General features: G+C 46.0%; 1 protein-coding gene across 4 annotated transcripts in view; it reads right to left on the bottom strand.

Moving 5' to 3' along the window:
• CLASP1 (cytoplasmic linker associated protein 1) overlaps positions 1 to 27,583 on the bottom strand; it is a 268,685-nt gene that overhangs the window by 208,823 nt on the left and 32,279 nt on the right. For all 4 annotated transcript variants that reach the window (XM_082630779.1, XM_082630777.1, XM_082630780.1 and 1 more), the window contains one exon: positions 24,313 to 24,790. In XM_082630779.1, coding sequence (XP_082486905.1) covers positions 24,313 to 24,507 — 195 coding nt within the window. In that variant the 5' untranslated portion in view covers positions 24,508 to 24,790. The remainder of the gene's footprint in view (positions 1 to 24,312; positions 24,791 to 27,583) is intronic.

Below are 27,583 nucleotides of genomic sequence, written 5' to 3'. Positions count from 1 at the left end.
GGCGGTGGGATGCAGAGCCTCCAGCAGGGACAGCTCTGGGTTATGAGACTCCAAAAGAAAACACAGTCCCTGCTGCCCAGAAGCTCGTCTCTGGTGGGGAGCCACAAACAAACAGGGATCTTCCATAGAGTGTGAAACCTGATAAAAGCACCTCCTTGCTTTTTAAGTCTGACGAGGTGTCCCGGGCTCATCTTGGACGATTCCTGCCTAGACCTGGAATCAGCCATCTCTCTAAGGCACCCAATTCCTTTTACTGGAAAACAGCCCTTTCAAAGTGGCTTTGTGCCCTTTTGACATGACTTAAAAGCACTCCTACGGCCAGATATGGGACACCAAGAAGACGCTCAAATGCAATGGATTGAACACAACAAATATGGTTAAATTCATCAGTTATATTAATACTAAAAAGACCCTCTTTAGACGTCTTTGGAGGCTGGTAGGCACCAGCTCGTGTTCTGAAAATTGATAACCTGAAGGAAAGAATAAGGCAAACTGCCTTTCCTGTACTGACTGTATTTCAGAGTAACCAACTAGTTGATGAGGCAAAGTTCTTTATAGAAGAATCACAGTGAATTAATAATAGAATTAAAGGAAAGGATAGAATTAGAAAACTGTCCTATTGCCATCTAATGAAATAATCTAGGCAGCAATCATCAATTGCTCCTAAAAACCATTACAAGTGAGAGATGATATAACAGAGGGATCCATGAGAACACCCGAACCCCCTGATCAATCTTGGCATCCCCAGAAGTAAGAATACCAGCCGGTATGGACCGGTGAATGTGATGCAGATGGATGAACACGCCAGCACCGAGGAAGCATTCGTTACTAAGAGAAACAATGAAGCTAATCGAGCCTCCAGAATCAGGTCTAGCTATCAGCTTTCCAGACACAGCAGAACATGCCACATGACACCACGACATAAAATGCAATCAGTCAAATCCAGAATAAGGGAGCTTCTACAGAAGAAATACTACAGTTCCTTTAACAAATAAATTATATGAATAAAAAGTGGGAAGCAGCTGCATAGCACAGGGAGATCAGCTGGGTGTTTTGTGACGACCTAGAGGGGTGGGATTGGGAGGGTGGGAGGGATGCTCAGAGCGAGGGGATATGGGGATATATGTACATGTACAGATGATTCACTTTGCTGTACAACAGAAACTAACACAACATTGTAAAGCAATTATACTCCAATAAAGATGTTAAAAAAAAAAGGTGGGGGGTGGGGAGAGAAACATCAATTTTAACAAAAATTTTAATGTAACACAGGACATCATTTGGATATGATCCCAAAGAAATCAACTGTAAAAAGACAATTTTGAAACAGATGATATTAAGGAATTTTGAGTAATTTTGTTGGGTGTGATAATATTACTGTAGGTACTTTTCTTTTTTTTGGTACTTTTTTAAAGTATGTATTGAAATATGTATATTTCATATACATAATACATAAATATATGTATTGAAATATTTACAGTTAAAATGATAATACTCGTGGAATGTGCTTTAAAACACTCCAGGGGGAGAAAAGTGGAGGAAGGGCAGATGAAACAGGAATGGTAGAGTGCTAACAGCTGTTGAAGCTGGATGATGGGATGTGGGATTCACTGTTTTATTCTCTTTACTTTTATACATATTGGAGGGAAACCCATGACAAAAGGCTGGGGGAAAATACAGCCCTTACCCATGAATACTCATCACAATGTTGTTTAAATGGTGAAAATGTGCAAACAACCTAAATCTCTATCAATAGGAGACTGACTGATTAGGTAAATCATTACACACACACAGAAAGGAATTATCACGAGGCCATAGAAACAATCATATTTTATCCCCCCAAAAATTCTACTAACTTTTTACACTGAGTAAAACAAAGCAACAAACACACAACAGGCCGTAGAAGAGCATGTATAGCATAATCCTTTTTTTTTTTTTTGGCCACGACGCACGGCTTGCAGGATCTTATTTCCCTGACCAGGGATCGAACCCGGGGCCCCTGCAGTCAAAGTGAGGAGTCCTAACCACTAAACCGCCAGGGAATTCCCTATATAATATAATTCTAATGTGATACATGCACAAGAAAATGCCCAGATGTTCACCAAGATGTGGGAATCTCTGGAGGGTGATACACTGGGTGTCACTGCTCTTTGGGAACTTCTGAAGGCATTCATTCACTCATACACTGTAATTTTTTAAGGAGGAGGGGGCAGTGAATGTTTATTTTATTTTTTATTTTTTGTTTTATTTTGATGTGGACCATTTTTAAAGTCTTTACTGAATTTGTTACAGTGTTGCTTCTGTTTTATGTTTTGGTTTTTTGGCCGCAAGGCATGTGGCTCTTAGGTCCCCGAACAGGGATCGAACCTGCACCCCCTGCACTGGAAGGTGAAGTCTTAACCACTGAACCGCCAGGGAAGTCCCCCTTTGTTTTATTTTTAGTTTCCCAAATTTAAAATAGCGTTGAAAATATGGTTCTTATGGTGCTTAAATGGCATAAAATATGAAAAGCAATTATCACAAGATCTGGCACATAACTAGACATTCAAAATTGTTACAGCTCTTCTTTTTTTTCCCCCCATTTGAAAACCACAATAAAGCAACTGCTTCTTAAAACAAACAAACAAAAAAAACCCCTCATTTTTTCAAGTCCAAAACCCACCTACTTCCCTTCTCTTCCTTCATTCAGTTATTTATTGCCACTTAATACATGTTTGTTCCATTTTAAAGTTTAAAACAGAGGCAGTCTTCACTAATACATCCCCATAATGGTCCTCCTGAAACAGATCTTTTAAGTATGGTATTATCCATGTCCATAGATTTTGTCTTCTCATAGCAGCATTTTAGATGGGACTGATCATTTAATCACACGGATTTTTTTAAACTTTCATGTCAAATGCCTGTGAAAATTCAGCCTTAACCCAGCCTTCTCTGGGAGAACTAGGCTACTCTGTAATTTACTACTAAGAGGACTAAAGGGGTTGGTGGGACACAGATGGGACTCCTTCACATATGGAATCCCTTCTTTTTTAAAAATGGAGACATCAACTCAATGGTGAAAAACTGAAACCACTTCCACTAAGATCAGGAAAAGACAAGGTTGCCCACTCTCACCACTATTATTCAACATAGTTTTGGAAGTTTTAGCCACAGCAATCAGAGAAGAAAAAGAAATAAAAGGAATCCAAATCGGAAAAGAAGAAATAAAGCTGTCACTGCTTGCAGATGACATGATACTATACATAGAGAATCCTAAAGACGCTACCAGAAAACTACTAGAGGTAATCAATGAATTTGGTAAAGTACCAGGATACAAAATTAATGCACAGAAATCTCTTGCATTCCTATACATTAATGATGAAAAATCTTAAAGTGAAATTAAGAAAACACTCCCATTTACCACTGCAACAAAAGGAATAAAATATCTAAGAATAAACCTACCTAAGGAGATAAAAGACCTGTATGCAGAACATTATGAGACACTGATGAAAGAAATTAAAGATGATATAAATAGATGGAGAGATATACCATATTCTTGGATTGGAAGAATCAACATTGTAAAAGTGACTCTACTACCCAAAGCAATCTACAGATTCAATGCAATCCCTATCAAACTACCACTGGCATTTTTCACAGAACTAGAACAAAAAATTTCACAAGTTGTATGTATGGAAACACAAAAGACCCCGAATAGCCAAAGCAATCTTGAGGAAGAAAAAGAGAGCTGGAGGAATCAGGCTCCCTGACTTCAGACTATACTACAAGCTACAGTAATCAAGACAGTATGGTACTGGCACAAAAACAGAAATATAGACCAATGGAACAGGATAGAAAGCCCAGAGATAAACCCACACACATATGGTCACCTTATCTTTGATAAAGGAAGCAAGAATATACAGTGGAGAAAATACAGCCTCTTCAATAAGTGTTGCTGGGAAAACTGGACAGCTACATGTAAAAGAATGAAATTAGAATACTCCCTAACACCATACACAAAAATAAACTCAAAATGCATTAGAGACCTACATGTAAGACTGGACACCATAAAACTCTTAGAGGAAGAACACTCGACATAAATCACAGCAAGATCTTTTTTCATCCACCTCCTAGAGTAATGGAAATAAAAACAAAAATAAACAAACAGGACCTAATGAAACTTAAAAGCTTTTGCACAGCAAAGGAAACTATCAAAAAGACAACCCTCAGAATGGGAGAAAATATTCACAAATGTAGCAATGGACAAAGGATTGATCTCCAAAATATACAGGCAACTCATGCAGCTCAGTATCAAAAAAAAAACCCAATCCAAAAATGGGCAGAAGACCTAAATAGACATTTCTCCAAAGAAGATATACAGATTGCCAACAAACACATGAAAGAATGCTCAACATCATTAATCATTAGAGAAATGCAAATCAAAACTACAATGAGATATCATCTCGCACCTGTCAGAATGGCCATCATCAAAAAATCTACAAACAATAAATGCTGGAGAGGGTGTGGAGAAAAGGGAAAACCCTCTTGCACTGTTGGTAGGAATGTAAACTGATACAGCCACTATGGGGAAGAGTATGGAGGTTCCTTAAAAAACTAAAAATAGAACTACCATATGACCCAGCAATCCCACTACTGGGCATATACCCTGAGAAAACCATAATTCAAAAAGAGTCACATACCAAAATGTTCACTGCAGCTCTATTTACAATAGCCAGGACATGGAAGCAACTTAAGTGTCCATCAACAGATGAATGGATAAAGAAGATGTGGCACATATATACAATGGAATATTACTCAGCCATAAAAAGGAACGAAGCTGAGTTATTTGTAGTGAGGTGGATGGACCTAGAGACTGTCATACAGAGTGAAGTAAGTCAGAAAGAGAAAAACAAATACCGTATGCCAACACATATATATGGAATCTAAAAAAAAAAAAAAATGGTTAGAAGAACCTAGAGACAAGACGGGAATAAAGACGCAGACCTACTAGAGAATGGACTTGAGGATATGGGGAGGGGGAAGGGTAAGTTGGGACAAAGTGAGAGAGTGGCATGGACATATATACACTACCAAACGTAAGGTAGATAGCTAGTGGGAAGCAGCCACATAGCACAGGGAGATCAGCTCGGTGCTTTGTGACCACCTAGAGGGGTGGGATAGGGAGGGTGGGAGGGAGGGAGACGCAAGAGGGAGGAGATATGGGAACATATGTATATGTATAACTGATTCGCTCTGTTATAAAGCAGAAACTAACACACCATTGTAAAGCAATTATACTCCAACAAAGATGTTAAAAAAAAAATAATGGAGACATTGTTCGCATACTATAGAATTCATCCTTTTAAAATGTACAATTCAGTGATTTTCAGTGTCTGCACTAGGCCGCACAGCCATCACCACTATCTAAGTCCAGAACACCCTCATCACCCAGAAGAACCCCGTCACCCATCAGCACTCACTCCCTATTACCCCCACCCCACCTCCTCCCTCAGACCCTGGCAATCTCTAAAGCGATTATAATTGTCACCAAGGCTGTTTTGTTAGGGAAGGGGACAGGAAGAGGCAATACATTCCTTCATGGCAAAAGATCCCCACTCTAACGGCTTGAAATATATAAAGAACAAGCTTCAACTCCACGCGTATGCATTGGTGAAGATAAATCAGCATTTTCCTCTTGAATTAATCCTCCTTTTACTATAAAGCAGGAATCAAATCACACAGCCAGCACTGGCTTCCTCTGACTGCCCTGCTGATCAACTCTGAACATGTGGCCATGGCATATTTCACAATCTTCTGTCTCAAAATTCTGAGGTGAAAACGAAATAAAATCCAGCAATCACTACAAAAAGATAAATGTAAAAACAAGGGGGGGTAAACTAAATCATCAAGATAAGCTAAATTCATACCAATGTTTGCTCACTTAGCCAGCAAAACTTATCAGAACAGTTCCTGTGTTGAATGCGTAACAGATTTTCTCAGATTTTTTTCATCTTTTTCAAGCAATTAGATGAAATTGATGAGAAAAAAGTAGGGCTGACATAGTTGAATATGCTTGAGGGGATTCGTGACCCTAACTGCAATACTGTTTGCGTATCAGTCATATTTTAAAAGTTACTTTACTGTAACCATAATTCCAAGAGAGTAATTAAGGAACCGTTTTAAGCTACCAGGGACCCTCCTTAATTTCGGACGTGCAACTGTGCACCTACCAAAGGCATTGCCTTTTCGCAACAAGTCTGACTTCTGCAGCAGACAGCATACGTGGTATGTCATCCCTATCACTTCCTGACCAATATCATCTCAAAAGCAGCTGAAGAAGAAAATTCTTTAATTTCTGTTTATAAAAATAACAAATGCCTACTGTGAAACATTTAGAAACTACAGGAACATAGAAAGAAAACCTATCGTCTATAATTTCCCGATATAGATTAATACCATTCAGATTTTCACACAGCTCCTTCTAGATCATGTTTTCTACACACTTGTGCACAGTTGAGACCTAGCTCTATATAAATTTTGCTCCTGCCTTTTTCACTTTACATCATCCCATCAGCGTTTCCCCACTGAGAAGTCTTTACAGACTATCCTTGGGCGGAGTACACCATCTTCCTGATAAACAGGTGGAAATACACACACATATCTCATATTCTCCTAATGTTGGGTATTTGAGATTTGCCCAACTTGAAAGCCACTATTTCTAGTTTCAAATGACTTTTTATTCACCATGCACACATTTCTTTCATGTGCACGCACATCCCGTGCAAAAAGGTCACACATTTTCATTTCGGTTCCAAAGGACTGGATTATTTTCAAGTTATTGTGATGCAGAGTCACTGCCAAAACCCACATTCCTGTCTGAGAAAAAATATCACCCATATCCTTAGGACTCTGGAATGAAGAAACAATGGGCCGTAAATTCTTTAAACCACTTAGAAATGAAAGGCCATGCCCTCAATCAGTCAAAAAGCGTTCTCTTCTACCCTAAGCTTGCATCAGAGCCGTCCCCTGACCTCTAGCACCAAGAATGTGGGGAGGAAAGATTCATTTTCTCTGACTGTGTCACTTGGGCAACGGCTATCTTACAGAGCTGACCTTGAATTTCACCCTTAGACGCGCTCCTCAGGCAGACCAGTGTCTCACAAAGGTTACTGCAGAGTCAAGGGGCCACTTCAGGAAGAAGGCTGCTGCACCCCAAGCCGAGCCTGCAGGCAGCCAAGCCCTCAGGACAGTAGGACAGCAGGTCAGCACGTAAAGGAGAAGCAAGACACCAGGGCCCGCTTTCAACTACTGACCCAGCCAAATAAATGCAAGCAGAAACTTCCAGGTCTTTATCGCAGTTCAAGCGCACATTACTTTTAAAAATTAACTGGACTTCCCTGGTGGCGCAGTGGTTAAGAATCTATCTGCCTGCCAGTGCAGGGGACACGGGTTCGAGCCCTGGCCTGGGAAGATCCCACGTGCCGCGGAGCAACTAAGCCCGTGCGCCACAACTACTGAGCCCGCGAGCCACAACTACTGAAGCCCGTGCGCCTAGAACCCGTGCTCTAGGCACTACCTGTGGACGCCAAGCCGTTTCCCAGCCACTGTGACGAGACCCTGTGATGCTCCCCTCCCTCCTGTCTCACAAGCATCTGCTGAACTTACCCCCTGAACAAGGTGGATTCAGCCTCAAAGCTTTTCGAGGCTGAATGAGGGACGTGAAGGCCTTGCCACCCTACAAACCTCCAGTAAATTCCAGTCCTGTGCTCTGTGCCCTAGAGGACATGGCCTAAACTTGAGGAGTCTCTGGGCTAACCAGGCTCTGGGAAGTGGGGTGAGAAGGACGCTGAGGAAAACCTACTATTATCTGCGACACGCGGCAGGAGGTCGAATACCTGGGTGACTCTTCATGACGTTCAGACAGCTCCTCTTCCACAACCTCCCTCACCAGTTATTCATTTCGGCAAAATACGCACAGCAAACACCTCCAACGCACTTTTAACTCTACTCGAGCGAAACCATCTTCCTCTTCTAGAGCCCCAGCCAAGTGCCCATCAGGTTACTGTCTCCGCACCCAAGCCCTGTCCCTCTCCTGCTCACAGGTGCTCTCTTTTGTTCTTGACCGTGATCAGTTCTGTGCTCATCTGAGGAGGGAAAGAGGGAGGGAAGAAGGAAAGAGCCCACAACCCACCTTAGTACACACGTTAATGCATGGAGAGCCGGAGCCAGCAAACTTGCACCCAGCGCCCTGCAGAGACACACGGCAAAGCTGCCTCAACTACAGTCTCCTGAAATGAGGCTGCTTTGCAACCAGACTGCTTCTTCCCCTGTGGCTTCTCTTTCTGCCGCTGTTTGGTTGTTCTGTGGCTATTTAATCCCCTAACGGGTACCCAAAGGTAAGTGGTGACAGTGCTGGACCACCCACAGAGAAATGAAGAAAGATTATCACAGCGGGTGCTGTAAAATCATCATAAAGCCAGCAAGCCTGCTGCACTGTGCACCCGTCAACCACTGCCTGCGTACGAACTCTTTCGCCCTCACAACAACCCTGAGACGGATACTGTCCCCATTTTACAGATGAAAAACTGAGACCCAGAGAGGTTAAGTAGCCTACCCAGGATCACACAGCCAGTGAGAGGGGGAGTAAAGGAAGGAGCATGCCCTCTAACCCTAGCAGTCTGGCCCCAGATTCCAGGTTCTGAACCTTTCATTAGGAATTATGTATTTTACCAAACTGGAGCCGTCTTTGAAGAAAAAGGGGGGAAAAGTACCAACCAGGAACTGTTGAGTGGAAGCCGCAACATCACAAAGGGCTTCCTAAACATCTCTGCAGCCTGGAAGCATTTGCCGGCAAGTGACAAAAACAACAGCCAGAGCAGAGGCAGGCCATGGTTCCAGAGGATGTGAAAGCAATCGCCAAAGCAGGGTTCTAGATCACGGCTCCACAGAGACTGAGCGCGGGAGCTCGCCTGTGTCGGCGTTCCATTCCTAGAGGTGCACTGCCGCCCTAAACCAGGACGACCTCGTCTGGGGGCTGGCAAAAGAAACAGACCAATTTTTTCTATAGAAAGGGACCAAGATCTCAGTCTGTAAAAATAAATCCTTCTAGCAGATGCAAACTATTATACAGAGAATGGATGAACAAGGTCCTACTGTAGAGCACAGGGGACTCTAGTCAATACCCTGTGATAGACCATAATGGAAAAGAATGTATATAACTGAGTTATTTTGCTGTACAGCAGAAACTAATACAACACTGTAAATCAACTATACTTGAATAAAATGAATTTTTAAAAATAAAATAAAATTTTTAACGATGGGCCTCAAAAAACAAATCCTTCTCCCAAGGCACTCGAGGTTTCTCTTCAGAGCGCCTTCTAGATGGCTTCCTGTCCCGCCACCTTCAACCTGTTGGCTCCACTTGCTCCGTTATTAATCAGAACACTGGCAGAAATGCACCTCTAATACGAATAAAGCTGACCTGTGTAGAGAACTAACAGTGTTGAGGGCCCGAAGCCTCCTTAAAAAAGAAAAGTTTTTTTTTTTTTTTTGCGGTACGCGGGCCTCTCACCGCTGTGGCCTCTCCCGTTGCGGAGCACAGGCTCCGGACACGCAGGCTCAGTGGCCATGGCTCACGGGCCCAGCCGCTCCGCGGCATGTGGGATCCTCCCGGACCGGGGCACGAACCCGTGTCCCCTGCATCGGCAGGCGGACTCTCAACCACTGCGCCATCAGGGAAGCCCAGGAAAAGTTGTTTTTAATGCCAGATGTTACAAAAGAAATTTCCAACGCTGAAATACTTAATGCAGTGGTAATGTGAACATTCTCTTTTCCCTTAAATGCTCCCCTCCCGCTTAAAAACACTCCATTAATAGTGGGACACATGCCATACCAGATTTTTCCTTGGAATTCTAACACCAAATGCCAGTGTTTTTATGGTATTTTATGGTAGTCTTTCTGTATTTGAAAAACGTGAAGTCTGAATCATTTATGTCTGATGTACATGGAGAGTTAAAGCACAGATGTTAAAGCAAAATATAAGCCCCTATGTACATCAATGATGCGTATACATCAGGTTTTCTTGAACTCAGGTATGTTCAATAAGCATTAAAAAAAAAAAAGTCCCCGTATATCAGCTATCCTCAGTGTGTGGGCGTGTCCCCACTGTGCCCACATCCCCCTGTGCTTTGGGGCCCTGGGAGTCTAAACCTCCTCATTCATTTTATATGTGGGCTGTGGCCCACACACAGCCAGCCAGAAGCAGCCCCCCGGGGCTGGGTTGGGAACACGTCTGCCACTGGCCCCCAAGCAACACTCACTGGGAAGCGCACTGGCTTTCGCCTACCTGCTCTGAACACACTTCTCCCAAAGTAGCATGGCTAGGCAGGAAGGCTGACTCTGACTAAAGTTAAGTCGTCCTAGGGAAGAGAAGGTCTGGACGAGAGAACAGACCTGGAGCTGCAGGGAAGGAGAGCAGGAGTCTAGCCCCTGACACAGGGAAGCGGCCCAGACCCGGGAGGCTGGAAAGCAGGCCTGGAGCCGTCCCCTTCCTGGTCCCTGACATGATCCCCGACGGCATCCAAATCAATGTCCTGAACATCACATCACCCCTCCCCTCCCAGTTGTAAAGCTACTCCATTTGGGAGCTCCGAGAGAAGTGAAAGGCCCAAACTGGCTCTCAGAAATATGTAAGTGATAAATAGACGTAAGAGGCTCAGTTTCACTCGTGTTAACTGCCGTTTCCTTAGTTACAACAAGACACCCAGGAATGGTTTTAACCGGACAGGCAAACGGTAAGCAAATGCACATCTGAAACGTTAAAAACCAGCCTGTGACTCTATGTCCATCGATACATAAGTGATCCAGACTTCAGATGTTTAAACGACGGAAAGAGTGGCATTATACCCCTAAAAACACCGGCATCTTGGTACTAGAATTACAAACACTAGTACAATAACCACCAACAATAAATAAGTTCTCAGCTTAAAGGGGCTGGGAAAGATGGAAAAGCTCTCACCTGACGACACAGCAGAAAGCCCACACAGTGCAGGGTCATCAGAGGAGAGAAGCGAGGCACAGGCACAGGTGCCAGGCCAGCCCTGGAGCGCGGGGCACCTCTGGGCGCCGACTCCTGAGCCCGCAGAGCATGAGCCCACGGAGCACAGGCCAACGGCACCCCAAATCCACGCCAGCGAGTACGACAGCTGCGCTGCCAGCCTGGGCCTTCCGTGGGGACCTTGCAGCCTCTCAAGCAATCTGAGCTATGAGGTCCTCACTGCCCACAGTGCCTCCAGCCAAGCCCCCCTTCTCCTAGGGGAACCGTCCCACCTCCTCCAGCCCCCAACGTGCAGGGCTCTGAGAGAGGCCACCAGTTCCTTGCGGCGCCGCACCTGCCTGGCCACAGCGCGTGGGCCAAAGGCTTGGCGGCATGTCTCACTCCCAGCTGGGAGAAGAGAGACTCTTGCCCCGGTGATGGGGCCGCAAGATGTGAGGTGGGACCATGGTGGCCGCGAGGGCAGTGCTGAAGGGAGAGTCCAGAAGTCAACGGCCACACAGAGCAGACGCCCCCCAAAGCCCCGCGCGCTCTCCACGGTAAACCACGGCCCCGGCCAGGGGTCTGCCCCAGCGATGCCCTCTCTATCTTGAACTGGTTTGAGCTGAGTTAACTGTTCAATACAAAGTCCATCCGAATTCCTCACCACGAGCAGAAAGGTTAGTATCAATCCTTTTCCTCACAAAGCTGTTTTTTAAAAAACAGTCCTTAGGTTAGGCTACAATTACATGAAGAATCATGTAAGATCAGACACATACCCTCAACTGTCCAACAAAAACAAAGTGACTTTATTCAGTATCTCCCATCTTAGCCCAGTTAAGATGCGCTGATATTTAGGTTCTACTAGATGGGAAAGCACTTGGACAAAGGAAAGGAACAGTCCAAAGAAATGGATTATGGTGGGTGTTTTCCTCACAACTCTCTTATTCATTCTGTGGGGTTTTTTTTTAACAGAAGCTAATGGGAATAAATAAAAACAAACAGAGAGACCCCATTTCTTTAATCCACTTCAGGGTAGACTGTCAAGTTATCAGGCCTCCCTCCCCCAACTACTGGCATCCCCTACTCTGCTCATGTTTAAGATGGCCCAGACAGAACCTATCTGCATCAATCATTTAAGGGGGAAATGAGATTAAGAAAAATTAAATTATTTCCTTTATATCCTCTTAAGATTTGCTTTTATCTGAAAGGTCAGAAGCAGAAGAAACGTTCTCCAACACTGCGCCTAGCAACGCAGAGACATCTTTTGCCCAGCAAAAAGGAAAAACATTCGGAGAAATAGTAACCCCCAGGACCCAGGAACGTACGAAGGCACTCACACAGCACCGGTGGGTGGGCAATACGGCCTGCTCAGACCCAACACTTCAACCCTTCAGAACTTCCAGCGCAGAGACACACAAGAGGGCAATACACGCGTATGTTCAAGGATGCTCAGTGCAAAAAACTAGAAACAGCCTAGATGTTGGCAACCAGGTATGGATAAAGAAATGACAGCTAAAAACTCACAGAAGAAAATAGTGCATTAAAGCTACATTAAATCACCCTAGTCCACACCACCCACATCAGCACCCAGAGCTGCTGGTCTTCCATTGCCCCTCCGGTCGGTTCCCAGGTCCTACTAAGGTGCCAGAGGGCAGTCACTCCCTACGGCCCCCTCCAGGCTCCTCCACCTGGGACTCTAGCTCCGCCCCACTCACGAAGGACTCGCCTCACTCGTGTAGGACAGGCCGCTTATGTCAAAACATCACCTCTGGGCTTCCCTGGTGGCGCAGTGGTTGGGAGTCCGCCTGCCGATGCAGGGGACATGGGTTCGTGCCCCGGTCTGGGAGAATCCCACATGCCGCGGAGCGGCTGGGCCCGTGAGCCATGGCCGCTGAGCCTGCGCGTCCGGAGCCTGTGCTCCGCAACGGGAGAGGCCAAAACAGTGAGAGGCCCATGTACAGCAAAAACAAACAAACAAACAAACAAACAAAAATCACCTCTATTAATGAGGCCTGCCACACGCTCCTCTGTGTAGTCACGGAGGCATCTCCCTTCTCTCACCCAGAAAGGCCCAAAGGCCATCTCTTCCACAAAGCCTTTAATGAGGATGATTAAACACAGAAACCCCCACCCGCCATCAGGCCTGGCACCAAGCACTGCCTCTTCCTCCAGAACCCCTTCCACACGGCCCACGATGGACAGCCCTCTTTGCCCCGACCCCAAATACCCTGTGAAAATCAGCTACAGCCAGATAATTCCTCTAGGCCAACCTCCCTTACTCTATTTCAAGCCACTTTCATCCAGTTTCTCTGGGTTCTTTGCCGTGATCCTTGTCACAGACTCTCCCTCTACTTAATCTGTTAAAAAGATAACTCAGGGGGCTTCCCTGGTGGCGCAGTGGTTGAGAGTCCGCCTGCTGATGCAGGGGACACGGGTTCGTGCCCCAGTCTGGGAAGATCCCACATGCCGTGGAGCGGCTGGGCCCGTGAGCCATGGCCGCTGAGCCTGCGTGTCCGGAGCCTGTGCTCCGCAACGGGAGAGGCCACAACAGTGAGAGGCCCGCGTACCGCAAAAAAATAAAAATAAAAAGATAACTCAGGGACTTCCCTGGTGATCCAGTGGGTAAGACTCCAACGCTTGCAAGACGGGGGCCTGGGTTCGATCCCTGGTTGGGGAACTAGGTCCTGCATACGTGCCGCAACTAAAGATCCCGCATGCCACAACAAAGATCCTGTACGTGGCAACGAAGATCCCACGTGCCGCAACTAAGACCCAGCACAGCCAAATAAATAAATAAATAAATTATTATTTTTTATTTTATTTTTTTTAAAGATAACTCAGTGGGGTCGGCTAGCTCTTGGTTATCTTTTCACCCTGGATGCCATCGGACAATTTCCCCTTAGCCCAAAACTCTAGCTGGTGAATTCTGTCTACAGGAACAGCTGAATAACCTGTGTCTCACTCAGTACCAAAACAGGATGGAAGGAGCAGGACACGACCTTTGAAAGAATGGCATAGCCCGAGGGCATGACATAAACTGACTAGAACCAAATGGGTCCAACATGGCGGACAAGTTGACTTCCCCTAGACCTTGAGCCTCAGTATATACTCACTGTAACACATCAGCCAGCTACATGACACACCCACAGGCATCATGACAGTTTCAAGGCCGACCAGAAGGGTCAAAAAGTGGGCAGTGGCCCAACTCCTAGAAATTCCCACCCCTTCCTGAAATAGCTGGAATACTCCTCCCACCCATTAGCCTATGAAATTACCCAGCCCTATAAAAACTGACAACCCCATACCCTGGTGCCTTTCTCACCTTCTGAGATGGCCCACACTCTGTCTGTGGAGTGTGTTTCTCTCTAAATAAATCCACTTGTCACTTATCACTTTGTCTCTCACTGAATTCTTTCTGCGATGAGACATCAAGAACCTGAGCTTCATCAAGTCCTGAAACCAGGTGTGTGATCTCAGTTGGAAGACTGTGGGTTTTGGCCGGGTTTGAGTCTGGCCTCGTGGGTTCAAGTCCCAGCCACGTGGACTCAAGTGGGTTTAGGCTGGGTTAGAATCCCAGCACATGGGTTCAAGTCCCAATCTGAGGTGCACGGTTTCAATACTGTCTTCTGTCTCATCTGTTTCCCATGCTCTCCTTTTTTCCCCCTCATGCAAAGTGTCCTTTAATACCCTGCTAAATCCAGGAAGGCGTTTTGCTGTTATTTGTCTTTCTATATTCCTTTCACAGTTGTTAAAAAAGGGTATAGGTAACCATCTCTCCATTTCTATTTTGGCTGCTAGGAAGCCCAGAGCTCAAACCAAACTTCACCATATTATGTTCACAAATTATTAGGTTGCCTTAAATTCTTTACAAATATAAATGTACCTAAATAAGACTAAATTTAAACATTTTTTTCTTTCATCACAGTAGTTCCTTTTGGGAATAACTATCAAAATATACACTTAATTCCTGCTATACAAATAGACAAAGGTTATACATTTCAAAAATATATGGAGCCGGGGCTTCCCTGGTGGCGCAGTGGTTGAGAGTCCGCCTGCCGATGCAGGGGACGCGGGTTCGTGCCCCGGTCCGGGAGGATCCCACATGCCGCGGAGCGGCTGGGCCCGTGAGCCATGGCCGCTGAGCCTGCGCGTCCAGAGCCTGTGCTCTGCAACGGGAGAGGCCACAACAGTGAGAGGCCCGCGTACCGCAAAAAAAAAAAAAAAAAAAAAAAAAAAAAAAAATATATATATATATATATATATATATATATATGGAGCCAACTAATAAGTGGAGAAGAAATGATGGAATCAGAATCCCTGGCGGTCCAGGGGTTAGGACTCTGCACTCTCACTGCTGAGAGCCCAGGTTTGATCCCTGGTCGGGTGGTAGGGAACTAAGATCCCACAAGCCTCGCAGCATGGCCAAAAAAAAAAAAAAAAAAAGAAAAGAAAATCACCCTTTGGCATCCAAATAATTATTTTAGACAAGGATCATCAATGGATACTAAAGCTAGTAGGTGACAGTCTGATGACAAACAGGATATTTACAGTCTCAAAATATCTCCCCACAAGCTACCTACTAATTATAAAAGGAAAACACGTCGACTTTTGGAAGCAACCTGGCAAACTCCTCTTTCACCAAGTGGGACAAAGAGATACCACGTGCCTCCTGATGTGATACACCGATCACTTCCATGGTATTCTGCCAAAATGCATAACCTTAACCCAATCCTGAGAAGCAGCCACCGAGCTCAAATGGAGGGGCTGTACAAAACAAACGGGTTAGCATTAAGTCAAGAAAGACAAGGACAGGGCTTCCCTGGTGGCGCAGTGGTTGAGAGTCCGCCTGCCGATGCAGGGGACGCAGGTTCGTGCCCCGGTCCGGGAAGATCTCACGTGCTGCGGAGCAGCTGCGCCCGTGAGCCATGGCCGTTGAGCCTGTGCTCCGCAACGGGAGAGGCCACAACAGTGAGAGGCCCGCGTACCGCAAAAAAAAAAAAAAAGAAAAGAAAAGAAAGCCAAGGACAGACTGGTGATGAGCTGCTCCAGATCAAAGGAGACTGTACAGGTAAGAACAAAATGTAGCCTGTGAGCTTGGACTGCATGTGCACCAGAACAATTTTTTTCTTTTGCTATAAAGGACATTTGTAGGACAACAGGTAAAATATGAATAAGGTTCACAGACTGGATATTAGTACTCTATCAATCCTAATCCTGCTCTAGATACCTGTGTAAGGCTACGTAAGTGAACACCCATGTTTTTAGAAAACATGAATATTTAGGAGAGACGGAGCACGTGTCTTACAACTCACAAACGAAAATAAAATGCATATACAGAGAAGATAAAACAAGTGGTGAAGTATGGCCACTGGGGTCTGAATGAAACACATGGAAATTTTTTGCACTGGTATGTTGGCTTTGGGTTTATTTATTTGTTTTGTGAGGTATCGTGACATTAGTTTCAGGTGTACAACATAATGATTCGGTATTTGTACATGCTGCAAAATGACCATCACAGGAAGTCTAGTTACCATCCATCACCACACGTAGTTACAGGAAGTTTCCTTTGTGATGGGAACTTGTAAGATTTGCTCTCTCACCAACTTTCGACTACGCGATACCCGCTGCATGTTATCCCCAGTACTTAATTTGGAGCTGGAAGTCTGTGCCTTTTGAGCCTCCACCCATCTCGCCCAACGCCGGACCCTTCCCTGTGGCAACCAACCACCTGTGAGCTTCGTTTGTGTTCTTTTTTGTTTAGATTCCACATATAAGATCATACAGAGTGTGTCTTTTCCTGTCTAACTTAGTTCACTTAGCATAATGTCCTCAAGGTCCAACCATGTCACAAATGGCATTATTTCATTCTTTTCATGGCGGAATAATATTCCATTGTGTGCGTGCGTGCGTGTGCGTGTGTGTGTGTGTGTGTAGACACACCACATCTTCTTTGTCCATTCATCGATTGATGGACACTCAGGCTGCTTCCATATCCTGGCTATAGTAAATAATGCTTCTTTGCACTGTCTTGTGAAACTTCCCTGTAGGTCTGAGTATTTTCCAAAATAAAAACTTTTAAAAGTATATACTGTCATAATTCTATTAGGACCAGCCAAAGAACTGTTTTAAATACACTGGTCTTAAATAATTTTGGTATTTTATTACAGTACAAAATGAGTTGCTCATCTCTCACTCAGGACCCGGCCTCCTAAAGTCATCACTGGCAGCTGTGGGGTATGTCCTTACACTCTTTTGCTCTGATAAATATGCTATAAATACTGTCGCAATGTTATAAAGGAAGCCGTACTGCATGGATGCGGATGTGGGCTCGAAGGTCAGACTATCCAGATTAAAATAACTTTCTAGTTATATAACCCTGGGCAAGTTGCTTCACTGCTCTTTTCCCAGCTGTAGAACCGGACCAATCCCAGGGCTTATCACGGCGTACCTGCCTCACAACTACAGGAGGCAACGAGCGCCAAGCGCTTCAGGGGTCCCGCACACGAGTGCCTCATACATGTGAGCCATTCGTAGACATCAGCCTCATTGTCAGCTCCATGTTCTCACCCCAGCTGTTTCTTTTCCTTTTTGCTTTGACATCCAATTTATGACTTCTTTTTTCATATGTATCCTTATTTCAATTTTAGCTTTCTGAAACCAGGCAAAGTATTAAAAAGAACAAGTGAAACCCTCCGGAAACAGGGGTCCTCGATCAGTGGACTGCCTTTGCCAGTAGGTTTTAAACTCACCCTCAGAATTTCCGGCCAGCGGCTGCTCTGCTCAGAGCCTCTGTTATCAGCAGTGCAGGGTTCAAGGATTCTTACTGTATTACAAAAGATCCAGGTCTCTGCTCCAGGGCACAGGCTGACAAGGGCTACAGGAAAGCACGCTAACTCAGTCCCACATAAAAGTTCACTTTCTACAGATCTTGTTATCATTGGGCCCAATAACTACGTATCTTCATCTGCTTCTTTTACTGACCACGTGCTGCTACCAAGCAGTCCTGGCACCTTCGTACACTGGCTCACTGGACCCTTCTAACAATGCTATGTACCAGGTGTCATCAGACCCCTTTCACAGATGAGTACAGTGACCTGCTCCAAGGTCTGAGTGGCAGAGCCAGGACGGGAGTCCAGACGGCTCACGCTCCAACCTGAATTCTTCCCAAATACACTCTGCTGCCCTTGCATATACAGAAACACATATTCAGGAAGAAATGCCATTAATCACATACATGAAGGACACCATTTTTATTTGACAAGCTGCATTCATTTTCTTGAAACAATTTTTCCTGGATTTTTTTTTTTTTTTTTTTTGCTTAGTACTGCTCACTGTAGCTTTCCTACTTACGAGAGGCACCTGTCTTTTTAAACTACACCCAGAAAAATTCACCTCTTGCAACCCACAGGACAATGCTGCAGGGGAGACCTGGGAAGAATGGACAACCTCTGGAAGGCCTCATCGCTATGGCAGCACCAAGCCGACAGCCAAGGAAAGAAACGGAAGTCACTTAATCTGAATCCAATCATCTTTTGTGGCTCTCCTCTCAAGGACAAAGGGGGAAAATAAAAGCCTCAGTGGAAGCCAAGGTTCTAGAGATAGGCAAGGGAACCAGAGGGGCCTCCAGGTATCTGTCAGCACCTGCTCCTCCAGCCATGAAGGGCACTTGATCTGAGGCAGGGGTCACCCTGCACCCCGTAAAGCAGCTAAGGAGAGACTAAACCTTCTGCAGTCTGCTTCTGGGCACTACGGCATTTACAGACGCTCCTACGATGCAATTTAACAGTTCATTATTCCCTACCCTACACTGTGCCCTTTCCTCTCACCTGCCTTACCTGTCCCCCCTTTACACCATGAAGACCATTAGGGCAGGGAGGAAGGAAGCCCTCAGTTAAGAGGGAACCTACAAATTTGAAATACAAGTCAGCACGGCCTGGGCCTTGAGACAACAGTGAACAGGGCTGGAGTCCACATATATTAGATTTAGACAGAGCGAGACTGCCCAGCACTGGCCGGACACTGTGAGGGAAGGGACCGGGTTTGTCTTTTCCCCACGGTATACCCACCCCCAGGGCAGTACCCGCACAGGATAAGCGCTTTATGTACTTCAGCCATTGCATGAACACCTGGGTTCAAGTCCCAGAAACCTTAATTACTAGCTCTGTCGCCTTAAACAAGTTACCTGATTTATGTGCACATCAATGTCCTCACCTGTAAAATGAGGATAACAAGATCTACTTCGTATGGTAATAATAAGTTAAAATGAACACATCTTTAGCACAATTTCTGGTACATAGGAAGTGTCCCATAACCGTGGGTCATTATTATTATTCTACAATATTAAATACAAGTCCACAGTCACTTATCCAGAACTCTGGAGGCCAAATGTGTTCTGGAACACGGAATTTTCACGTTTTAGAAGGGTAAAATGCTGCACAGTTTTAGACAGATAGATAGACAGGCAGGGATAGATGGATGGATAGACAGATAGACAGACAGATAGATAGATAGGTATCCCCTTGAACAGAACCTGGGCCAGCACCCACCATCAAACGTGAATATTTCTGCAGCACAACATGCCCTAAGCAGGTAAATAGGACCATCAGTAGTCTCATATCGGTTCACTTCAGATCAAATGAAAAACGAAGAACACTAGGTTCTCAGAGATTTGGGGAATTTGTAACTGCAGAGAAGGGACTGCGGGACTATATCCACAAAAGTACCTGGTCCCCACTGGGATGCTCTGTTCCGATCAGCCCGCTAGACGCGCACGTTCCTGCCCTGTGAGAACCCGCCAGGCTGCACGCACGGAGCTGTTTGGCTCAGTACAAGTTGCTCAGATGACCTGGGAAAGCTGGGAAAGGCTCCCTCAATTCCCTCCAACTGCCATGGCCCAGGTGGCCTCCCCAGGTGAGCTCACTCTTACCTTCATCCCTTCTCACCTAAAGGGGCAGGGGGAGACAAGAAAAGTGGCTGGAGGTACATCAGGAACCTACTCCACCATCTTCCTCTTTCTTTGAGTTTTATTCAGGAAAAACAGGAAGAGGAGACCACATCAATGAGGGCAGCCATATTCAAATTTTTCGTTGTTATTTTTATTTTTAATGTCAGACTAATCTAGAAAAGAAGCCCCATAATCAAGAAGTCTCCCATCTCCTCTGTGTCTCCCACAGTCACTGTGACATCGAAGACTTACGAACCTCTTCCAGCAAAGGGGTGGGGTGGGGTGGTGAAAGGCGCCCCACTGTGTAGCCCCAGGGTGCGCCGTCTGTATGAGGACATTACTTAAAGAACCAACTACTCACTCCCCAAGGTGACCCAAGAAAGTCCAAAGCTGAAACTGAGCAGGACCTGTAGGGGCTCCTGGGTACGGGGAGCCCTTCCGTTCAGCCTCCATGACCTTCCCTGAGTTCCGAGGGGCAGATTCCAACGGTTGCTAATCCAGGAAGGGAGGGGATGGAGAGACATGGGAGGAGCAGCCAAGAAACAACAGTGCAGCCTTGGGGCAGTGTCCTGGTTCCCCCTCAAGGGACACTTAAGTTTTCGAGGGCAGGAGCCTGCTGTGTCCCCCTCTGCCTGGCAAAGCAATAAAGTTACTCTTTTCTACTTCACCCAACACTCTGTCTCCGAGATTCAATTCAGCACCCCGTGTAGAGAGGCACCCGTGATCACAGCCAGCTCACAGTAGATAACCAGCGATAGGCTAGCAGAACGCATACTGACCCTAAAATGAGTCTGCGCAAGAGAGCTAAAATGCTCCAAAAGCAAACTGCGTCCTATTTAACCTAAATGAATGCTCCCTTATTCCCAACTTATGTGCAAATTATAAGGCTCACTCTTCCCCCAGTTGAATCACGAATGGTTCCCACCAGTGAAGGAGAAGCATTTACACATAGTAGGTGCTCAATGCTCTAGCTAGTGCCAGGGTTGGCAAACTACAGCCCAGGGGACCAACTGACCTTCCACCTGTTCCCGTACATTAAGTCTTGCTGGAACACAGCCACACCCATTCATGAACACACTCTCTGGGGCTGCTTTTGCATCATAATGGTCCAAACTAGTTAAATATTTACAAGAAGACCACAGGGCCCACCAAGCCTAATATGTTTACCTCTATTGTTCAAGTTTGCTGAAAGGAACACTGGCTAGGAAATCAGACAGACCTACTTTTTTTTTTTTTTTTTGCGGTACGCGGACCTCTCACTGTTGTGGCCTCTCCCGTTGTGGAGCACAGCCTCCGGACGCACAGGCTCAGCGGCCATGGCTCACGGGCCCAGCCGCTCCGCGGCATGTGAGATCTTCCCGGACCAGGGCATGAACCCATGTCCCCTGCATCGGCAGGCGGACTCTCAACCACTGTGCCACCAGGGAAGCCTGACCTACATTTTTTTATTACTTATTTATGTACTTGGCCACGCTGCACGGTGTATGGGATCTCAGTTCCCCAACCAGGGATCAAACCCACGCCCCCTGCAGTGCAAGCATGGAGTCTTAACCACTGGACCACCAGGGAGGTCCCCAGGGAGACCTACATTTAAATCCCAGTTCCATAATCACAAGTAGAAATTACCTCGCAATTCTCAGTAATTTCGGTGACCTCATGTATAAAATTAGGATACCACCATCTACCTTGCAGGGGTGTTATGAAGATTAAATGAGATACTAAACGCATACGGTAAATAAGCAAGAAATGACAGCTATTAAACTTTAATTGAAACCAGGTACAAATTTGTCTACCATGTTAAGAAATACTCAAAGGTGAAGTGATTCAAGCTTCAGCCAACTACTTTTTTAAACAAGACCTTGTGCTTTCATTCATCTACATTCCCTGCTAGGAGAAGGAATAACAATACCCAAGCACTACTGTTTTGGAAGGCCAAAAGTACTTCCCTTTTCCTCTCTTATCTTTTCAGTCCTGAATTTGAAAAGAAAAAATTTCAAGAAGCCAAGCTTCAGAGAATTATTTAATACAAAGTGAATCCCTTTGAATAAAACTTAAAGTGTACTTCAGGCTCTGAAGGAGAAATCTTGCTCTATAATAAAGGAGAAAAACAGGTATGGGTCCCTAAAAGATATGTTTCCAGATTTCAGTAAAGCAACCAGGAACACTTGCCGAGAGTATGCCTAAGTTCCTGAGTTCACACAGGTAACCAGGATTCGTTGAGCACCTGCTATGTTCCACGCTGTAGGCTCCAGGTGTGAACAAGGCCCATATGACCATACTTAGAGACCTGAGAGACCAGGGGGGTGCTCAGCACTGGGTCAGATCAGAACCACAAGACATGGCCTTGACTCCAAAGCCATCGGTATGAAGTCACACAAGATATCAGAGCTTGAGGGCCCTGAGAGAAGATGTAGTCAAACACCTGCCCTGCACAGACAGGTAAAGTGACTTGTCCACGACGGCACGCGAGTCAGCAGCACACCCCATCTTCCTGCTTTCCTTCCCACGAGCTGTCTTTCTTAGAAACTACTTCACAAAGGGTCAAGTCTTAATCTTTCACTCCTTTGTAACTCTGCAATTCCTATTACGAAAAAAAGACCCAGTCTTCAAACCTCTGGGTTCCTCTAGACAACGTTACCACTTTCTTCTTCTGTCTTCCCACCAAATTCTGTGCATCTCTATTACTGCACACTCGACACTGACTGGAACCATTCCCTTATTTATTCATGCTCACTCCCCACCACCCCGGCCCCCAGACTACGAGCTCCTTGAAGACAGGAACCAAGTCTTAATACTGACTGATACTCCTATCCCTCACCTCCTCCTTCCTATCAGGAGTCCGATACCACCCAAGTACCCCGGCCTCTTCCACACGGCCACACGCTTTGCTCAGGGGAGGCTGAACCCCTTTGTAGGACCCGGAGGTGGAGCTTGATGGCTGAAGGCCACCGTGGACACCTGTCCATTTCCAGCGATACTATGGTGGGCGCGCAAAGCCATTCTGGCCAATGCGATGTAAAAAAGTCTGCTGGGGAGCTTCAGAGAAGGTTTCCTCCCAAGTAAAAGACACAAGCAGACATTCTTCTTCCCTGGCCATTGCATTAACTACGCAGACTTAACGGAAATTACTCAATCTCCTTATGATAGACAACTTTAAGTAAACTAAGCCAGCGTTCAGTTACTCTGAGCCAGAAGCATCCTGATTTGGACACAGAAAGGTTCGTGGAGCCGTGATTCAAACACAGACAAGGAGACTTCCCAGACCTCAAAAACGTAAGGGACTAGAGAGTCTCTACGACCCTCCCCTTTGTAACGCTCCCACCACCCAGCAGCCAGCACTTGTTAATTTCAGCTAGATGAATAAACAGATGAATGAAACAGGAAATTTAAGCTCCGCTTTCAAAGACTATTAGGGTAAATTTTATGTCGAGTTGTAAGTGAACTATTAGGGCCCGAGGTAACAAGTCTAAAACCTGCTGACTCTTAGATAAGATCAAGGTTTAATGTAATTGGAAAACAGTCTATACTAGAGCAAACAAAGAAATCCTGGAAGCACCCTTTCCAAGTCCGAATCCATGTCAGAAGACTGGTTCAATGAAAAAATCGCAGAAGGTTCTGTCTCTGGAAGCCCGACTGTCTATACTGTCTAGAGCACCTATTAGCACATGTCCCACGTTGTCTTCCACCTCAACCGGATCCAGAGGGGCCACCTTCTTAACAAACTAAAGGTGGGGAGCACGAGGGGGGGAAACGACACCTCTTCAGCACTTTGAGGCCAGTTTTCATTCATGAAAACTTAGTCCTCGAATGGCAAAACGATCAACCTTCACAACTCAGTCGGGTCACGGGACCCCGCCTGGCCCCTCCCACCCGCCAAGGGCACCTGAAGAGCCTTGAACTTTGGAACCTAAAGGATATCCTCCAGGCCTTTACACACAAGTCACCGGAGGGCCCTTGCCTGGTACCTGGGCTGACTTCAAAACAGCTAAAACACAGGTAAAATGCCCACATCCTACTGCCAATTCCACCTCCAGAGAAAATCGGTGAAGCCACTTGCTATCCACGAAGGGCCACTCACTGCTAGACACGATAGTCACTTTAACTTCAAGGCTGCAAAGGCTTGCAACCTCTCCCACATAAAAGCCTCTCTTTACCCGGTCACTTGGCCTTCTCTTAGTGTGCGCTAAAGGACAAGGGGTTTTCTGAGCTCCAACAAAAATCAAAGAAAACTCTACTTGCCCTTTACTGGAAAGCAAGGGATCATGCTGACGGCTCACAAAGGATTCTTCTAGGACCCATTCTGATCCCCCATGGCCGCCTGGCCACCTAGAAGAGCGTCTTCCAGCGCATGGCTTACCTTGTAATTGCTGGAGTTCACCCAAAAGGTAGCGAGTCCGTCCACGAGTTTGTCTAATGTGGTCTGGTCATGCTCAAGGTCGGCAGACTTCTGTTTGTCTGAGAAATAGTCTATCAGTTCTTGGCCAACCTGCAGTCGCTTCCCCACATCCTTCTGCAGCACCTGTGCCAGGCAGGCCTCCATGCGAGGCTCCATGGTGGAATTCCAATCCAGAGCCAGCCGAAGCTAGAGGGCAGTCGGGGTGACACCCTCCCAGCAAGCGTCCCCGGGAGGCGGCCTCTTTGTTTGCTGAAGGTTACTAAGAGCCTGTGTTTCAGAGATGCAATCTGGGGAATGGCAACAATGCACCATGTGTCTGAAGAGCAGCTGGTAGGATATTAAAAGTCTAATTTAAATAACTAGTAGGGGAGAAGGGAGTGAGCGGCAGAGTGCTGTTCTCCTCCTGGGTCTGGAATACTTCATAATTCAGCAGTCCATTCTGAAAAGTTAGAGAAGAGAACGACAAATCAGCACAGGGAACAGAACTCTCCAGTGCTCGGAAGCGTTCAGTCAAAGACAAAGCAGTTCACGCTGCAGCATCGTTTATAAGCACCAGTGGAGTGAGAAGCATGAACGCTTGGCAACCACATCCGAATAACATAATTATTATTTTTATCAGGAAGAACACTGAAGCCCAAAGCAAAGAGCCAGTGAGCTTCACAGTGGGTGGGTTGAGGTTTTCCACAATTTTCCAGTTTGTAAATGCACCAGTCAGGAGAGCAATCATCGGCTTCAGCTGGAAGATTTATTTGTGGCTTACATTTTGCTTCCCACCAAAAACCTAACACCACTTCTGTGTCTGAATCCTGTAGGTACTGTAGCTTATTGTCTCACTCTCAGTCTTCTAAAAATCCAAGTGCTGGAAGTGAGGCAGAAACACCACTGACCAAACTGGCCAGCCAGGTAACACTAACCAAAGCCAAAGGCCGCACCTACACCAAACTTCCTTTTTTTTTTTTTTTTTTTGCGGTACGCGGGCCTCTCACCACCGTGGCCTCTCCCGCTGCGGAGCACAGGCTCCGGACGCGCAGGCCCAGCGGCCATGGCCCACGGGCCCAGCCGCTCCGCGGCATGCGGGATCTTCCCGGACCGGGGCACGAACCCGCGTCCCCTGCATCGGCAGGCGGACTCCCAACCACTGCGCCACCAGGGAAGCCCCTACACCAAACTTCTTGCTCAGCGGCTTCACAACAGGGTGAGTAGGTAGTGGTCCCTGCCTCTTCCTCCAAACAGAGTGATGGAGGCAGAAAAGGAAATAGGCTCACATGCTGATCACATTCTATTGACGCAGTGTTCTCTGCCGACAATAGCACCAACTGGGCTGGGTGTTTTGTCACAAAATCAGGAGACCTCAAAATCATGCTTGGAGTAGCGCAAAACACAGGATATGGGGAAAGTACCAAAATCATTTTCATTAGACAAATTAAACAGGCTGACCCTCTAATCTACAGCTGCTGGAACAATTGTACACATTTATTTGTTACCATTTCTTCTCTCAATTCCTTCCATTCTAACCCAAGAAGACGCACAGAAAACCTGTCTTCGAGATGCAGCATCCCCCGGACACTGAACCAAATAGAAACGCTCTTCACGCCGACAGTAGACGCCACCTCTCAGGGGTTCAGCAGGTAGAGCTGACCTTATAAATCAAGTAAGGTTAAGATTCGGCGCAGGGTGACTCTTCCAGTCTGAGCACAGGGAATCTCTCCCTTCCTGTCATCACCCCCACCCCATTCGTACCCACAGCAAAAAAGCACAGTGCTCTCTCTGAGTTCTAGGGTGAGAAACAAGCCAAGTCATTCCATGAGGAAAGCCCTCCTGCAAAGTCCCTGGCACTTGATTACCCATCTTCTGCTTTACTTCCAATCAAGAAGACTCGCTGCCTCACGTGGCAATCCTTCCTTAAATGGAGGAAATACCCGCTTTCCAGGCATTTCCAAGCCCTGAAACGAGTCCCTCCTTCCCAAGAAAGATCTTCAAATACAGAAAAGGGGCTACTACCCTTCACTCCAACTTTCAGTCCAAACAAAATATCCCCAGTTCCCTAATGAGCTCCTATGTCGGACTAAGGAAGGGTTCAGTGATACAGGAAAAGTGGAGAAACCAACAAAACCTTTTCTTTCTGGGCCCCATTTTAGCCCAAGAAGGATATCTAATAAGGTCAAGCTTGTGGGAGATTAAAAAGGGCCACAGATGCTTTGCTACTCCCTCTTCCACCGAGGCGGGGTCTCATCCCCCCCACAGTGACCCTGGGATTGGTCTGAGCCTTGCTTTGGCCAGTGGGAAATCAGAGACTGCAGGAGCGAGCAGAGGTCTGACACTGGAGCTTGCGTGACTGCTGTCAGAAAGCTGGTCTAGACTCCTGAACACGAGAGGCCATTAGAGGAGAACCAACATGCTTCAAAAACAGCCGGCAGCACCTGCCAGACACGTGAGTGAGTCCACGGGGGGACCATTCGGCCTCTCCAGTCATCCTCTGACTGCGGCTACACAAATACATCTAAGGAGACAAAAACCACCAGGTTAAACCACAAAAGGGTAAGAAACAGTTCACTGTTGTTTTAAGCCACGAGATTTGTGGTGCTTGTTACACACCAGTAGATAACTGATACACTCCTTCTTCCCCTAAACATCTATCTCTCATTCTCAATGAAAAGTATCTCATATCCTTTATTCCTTCAAGGGGCCTAAAATCAACAGACATTAACCAGCAATGATGAGGATGATCCATTTTTGAGCATCCACATGAGGTGTCAGGCTAGATGATGTATACAGACTATCTCTAATTCTCCAACCCACTCTATAAAGGAGATATTAACATCCCTCTTTTACAGAGGAAGAAACTGAGGCAAAGGTAAGTAACTTTCTAAGGTTGCATGGCCATAAGTTTCCCTTCCCCACCTTCAAACCCTTGTTACTACAAGTCTGGCCTAGTTTTGTTCTGACTCAGGGAAAGAAGGTCAGACTTCATGCTTAGCTGGGAAGCAACAGACAAGAGAGTAAAGTCTCCACTCCCGGGGGAGGAAGGAGCCCTGCATTCAAGTCTCTTGCCTGTGATTTTTAAATACATATTATATAAAAACTTCCTCTTCAATTGGTATTCTATAAGATTTCTAACAAATAAGTATATGCTTCTTGACGGTAATTATGCAGTAAGGCTTAGCACACTCAAAAGTAGGTCACAGACTCCTTATGGAGGAAACCCATCAGAATGAGATACTAGAAGCCCTCA

This window comes from Mesoplodon mirus (assembly GCF_964341445.2).
Source record: "Mesoplodon mirus genome assembly, chromosome: 8".
Lineage (NCBI taxonomy): Eukaryota > Metazoa > Chordata > Mammalia > Artiodactyla > Ziphiidae > Mesoplodon > Mesoplodon mirus.
The sequence above is the reverse complement of the archived record's forward strand: the minus strand, read 5'-3'. Positions and strand labels throughout refer to the sequence as shown.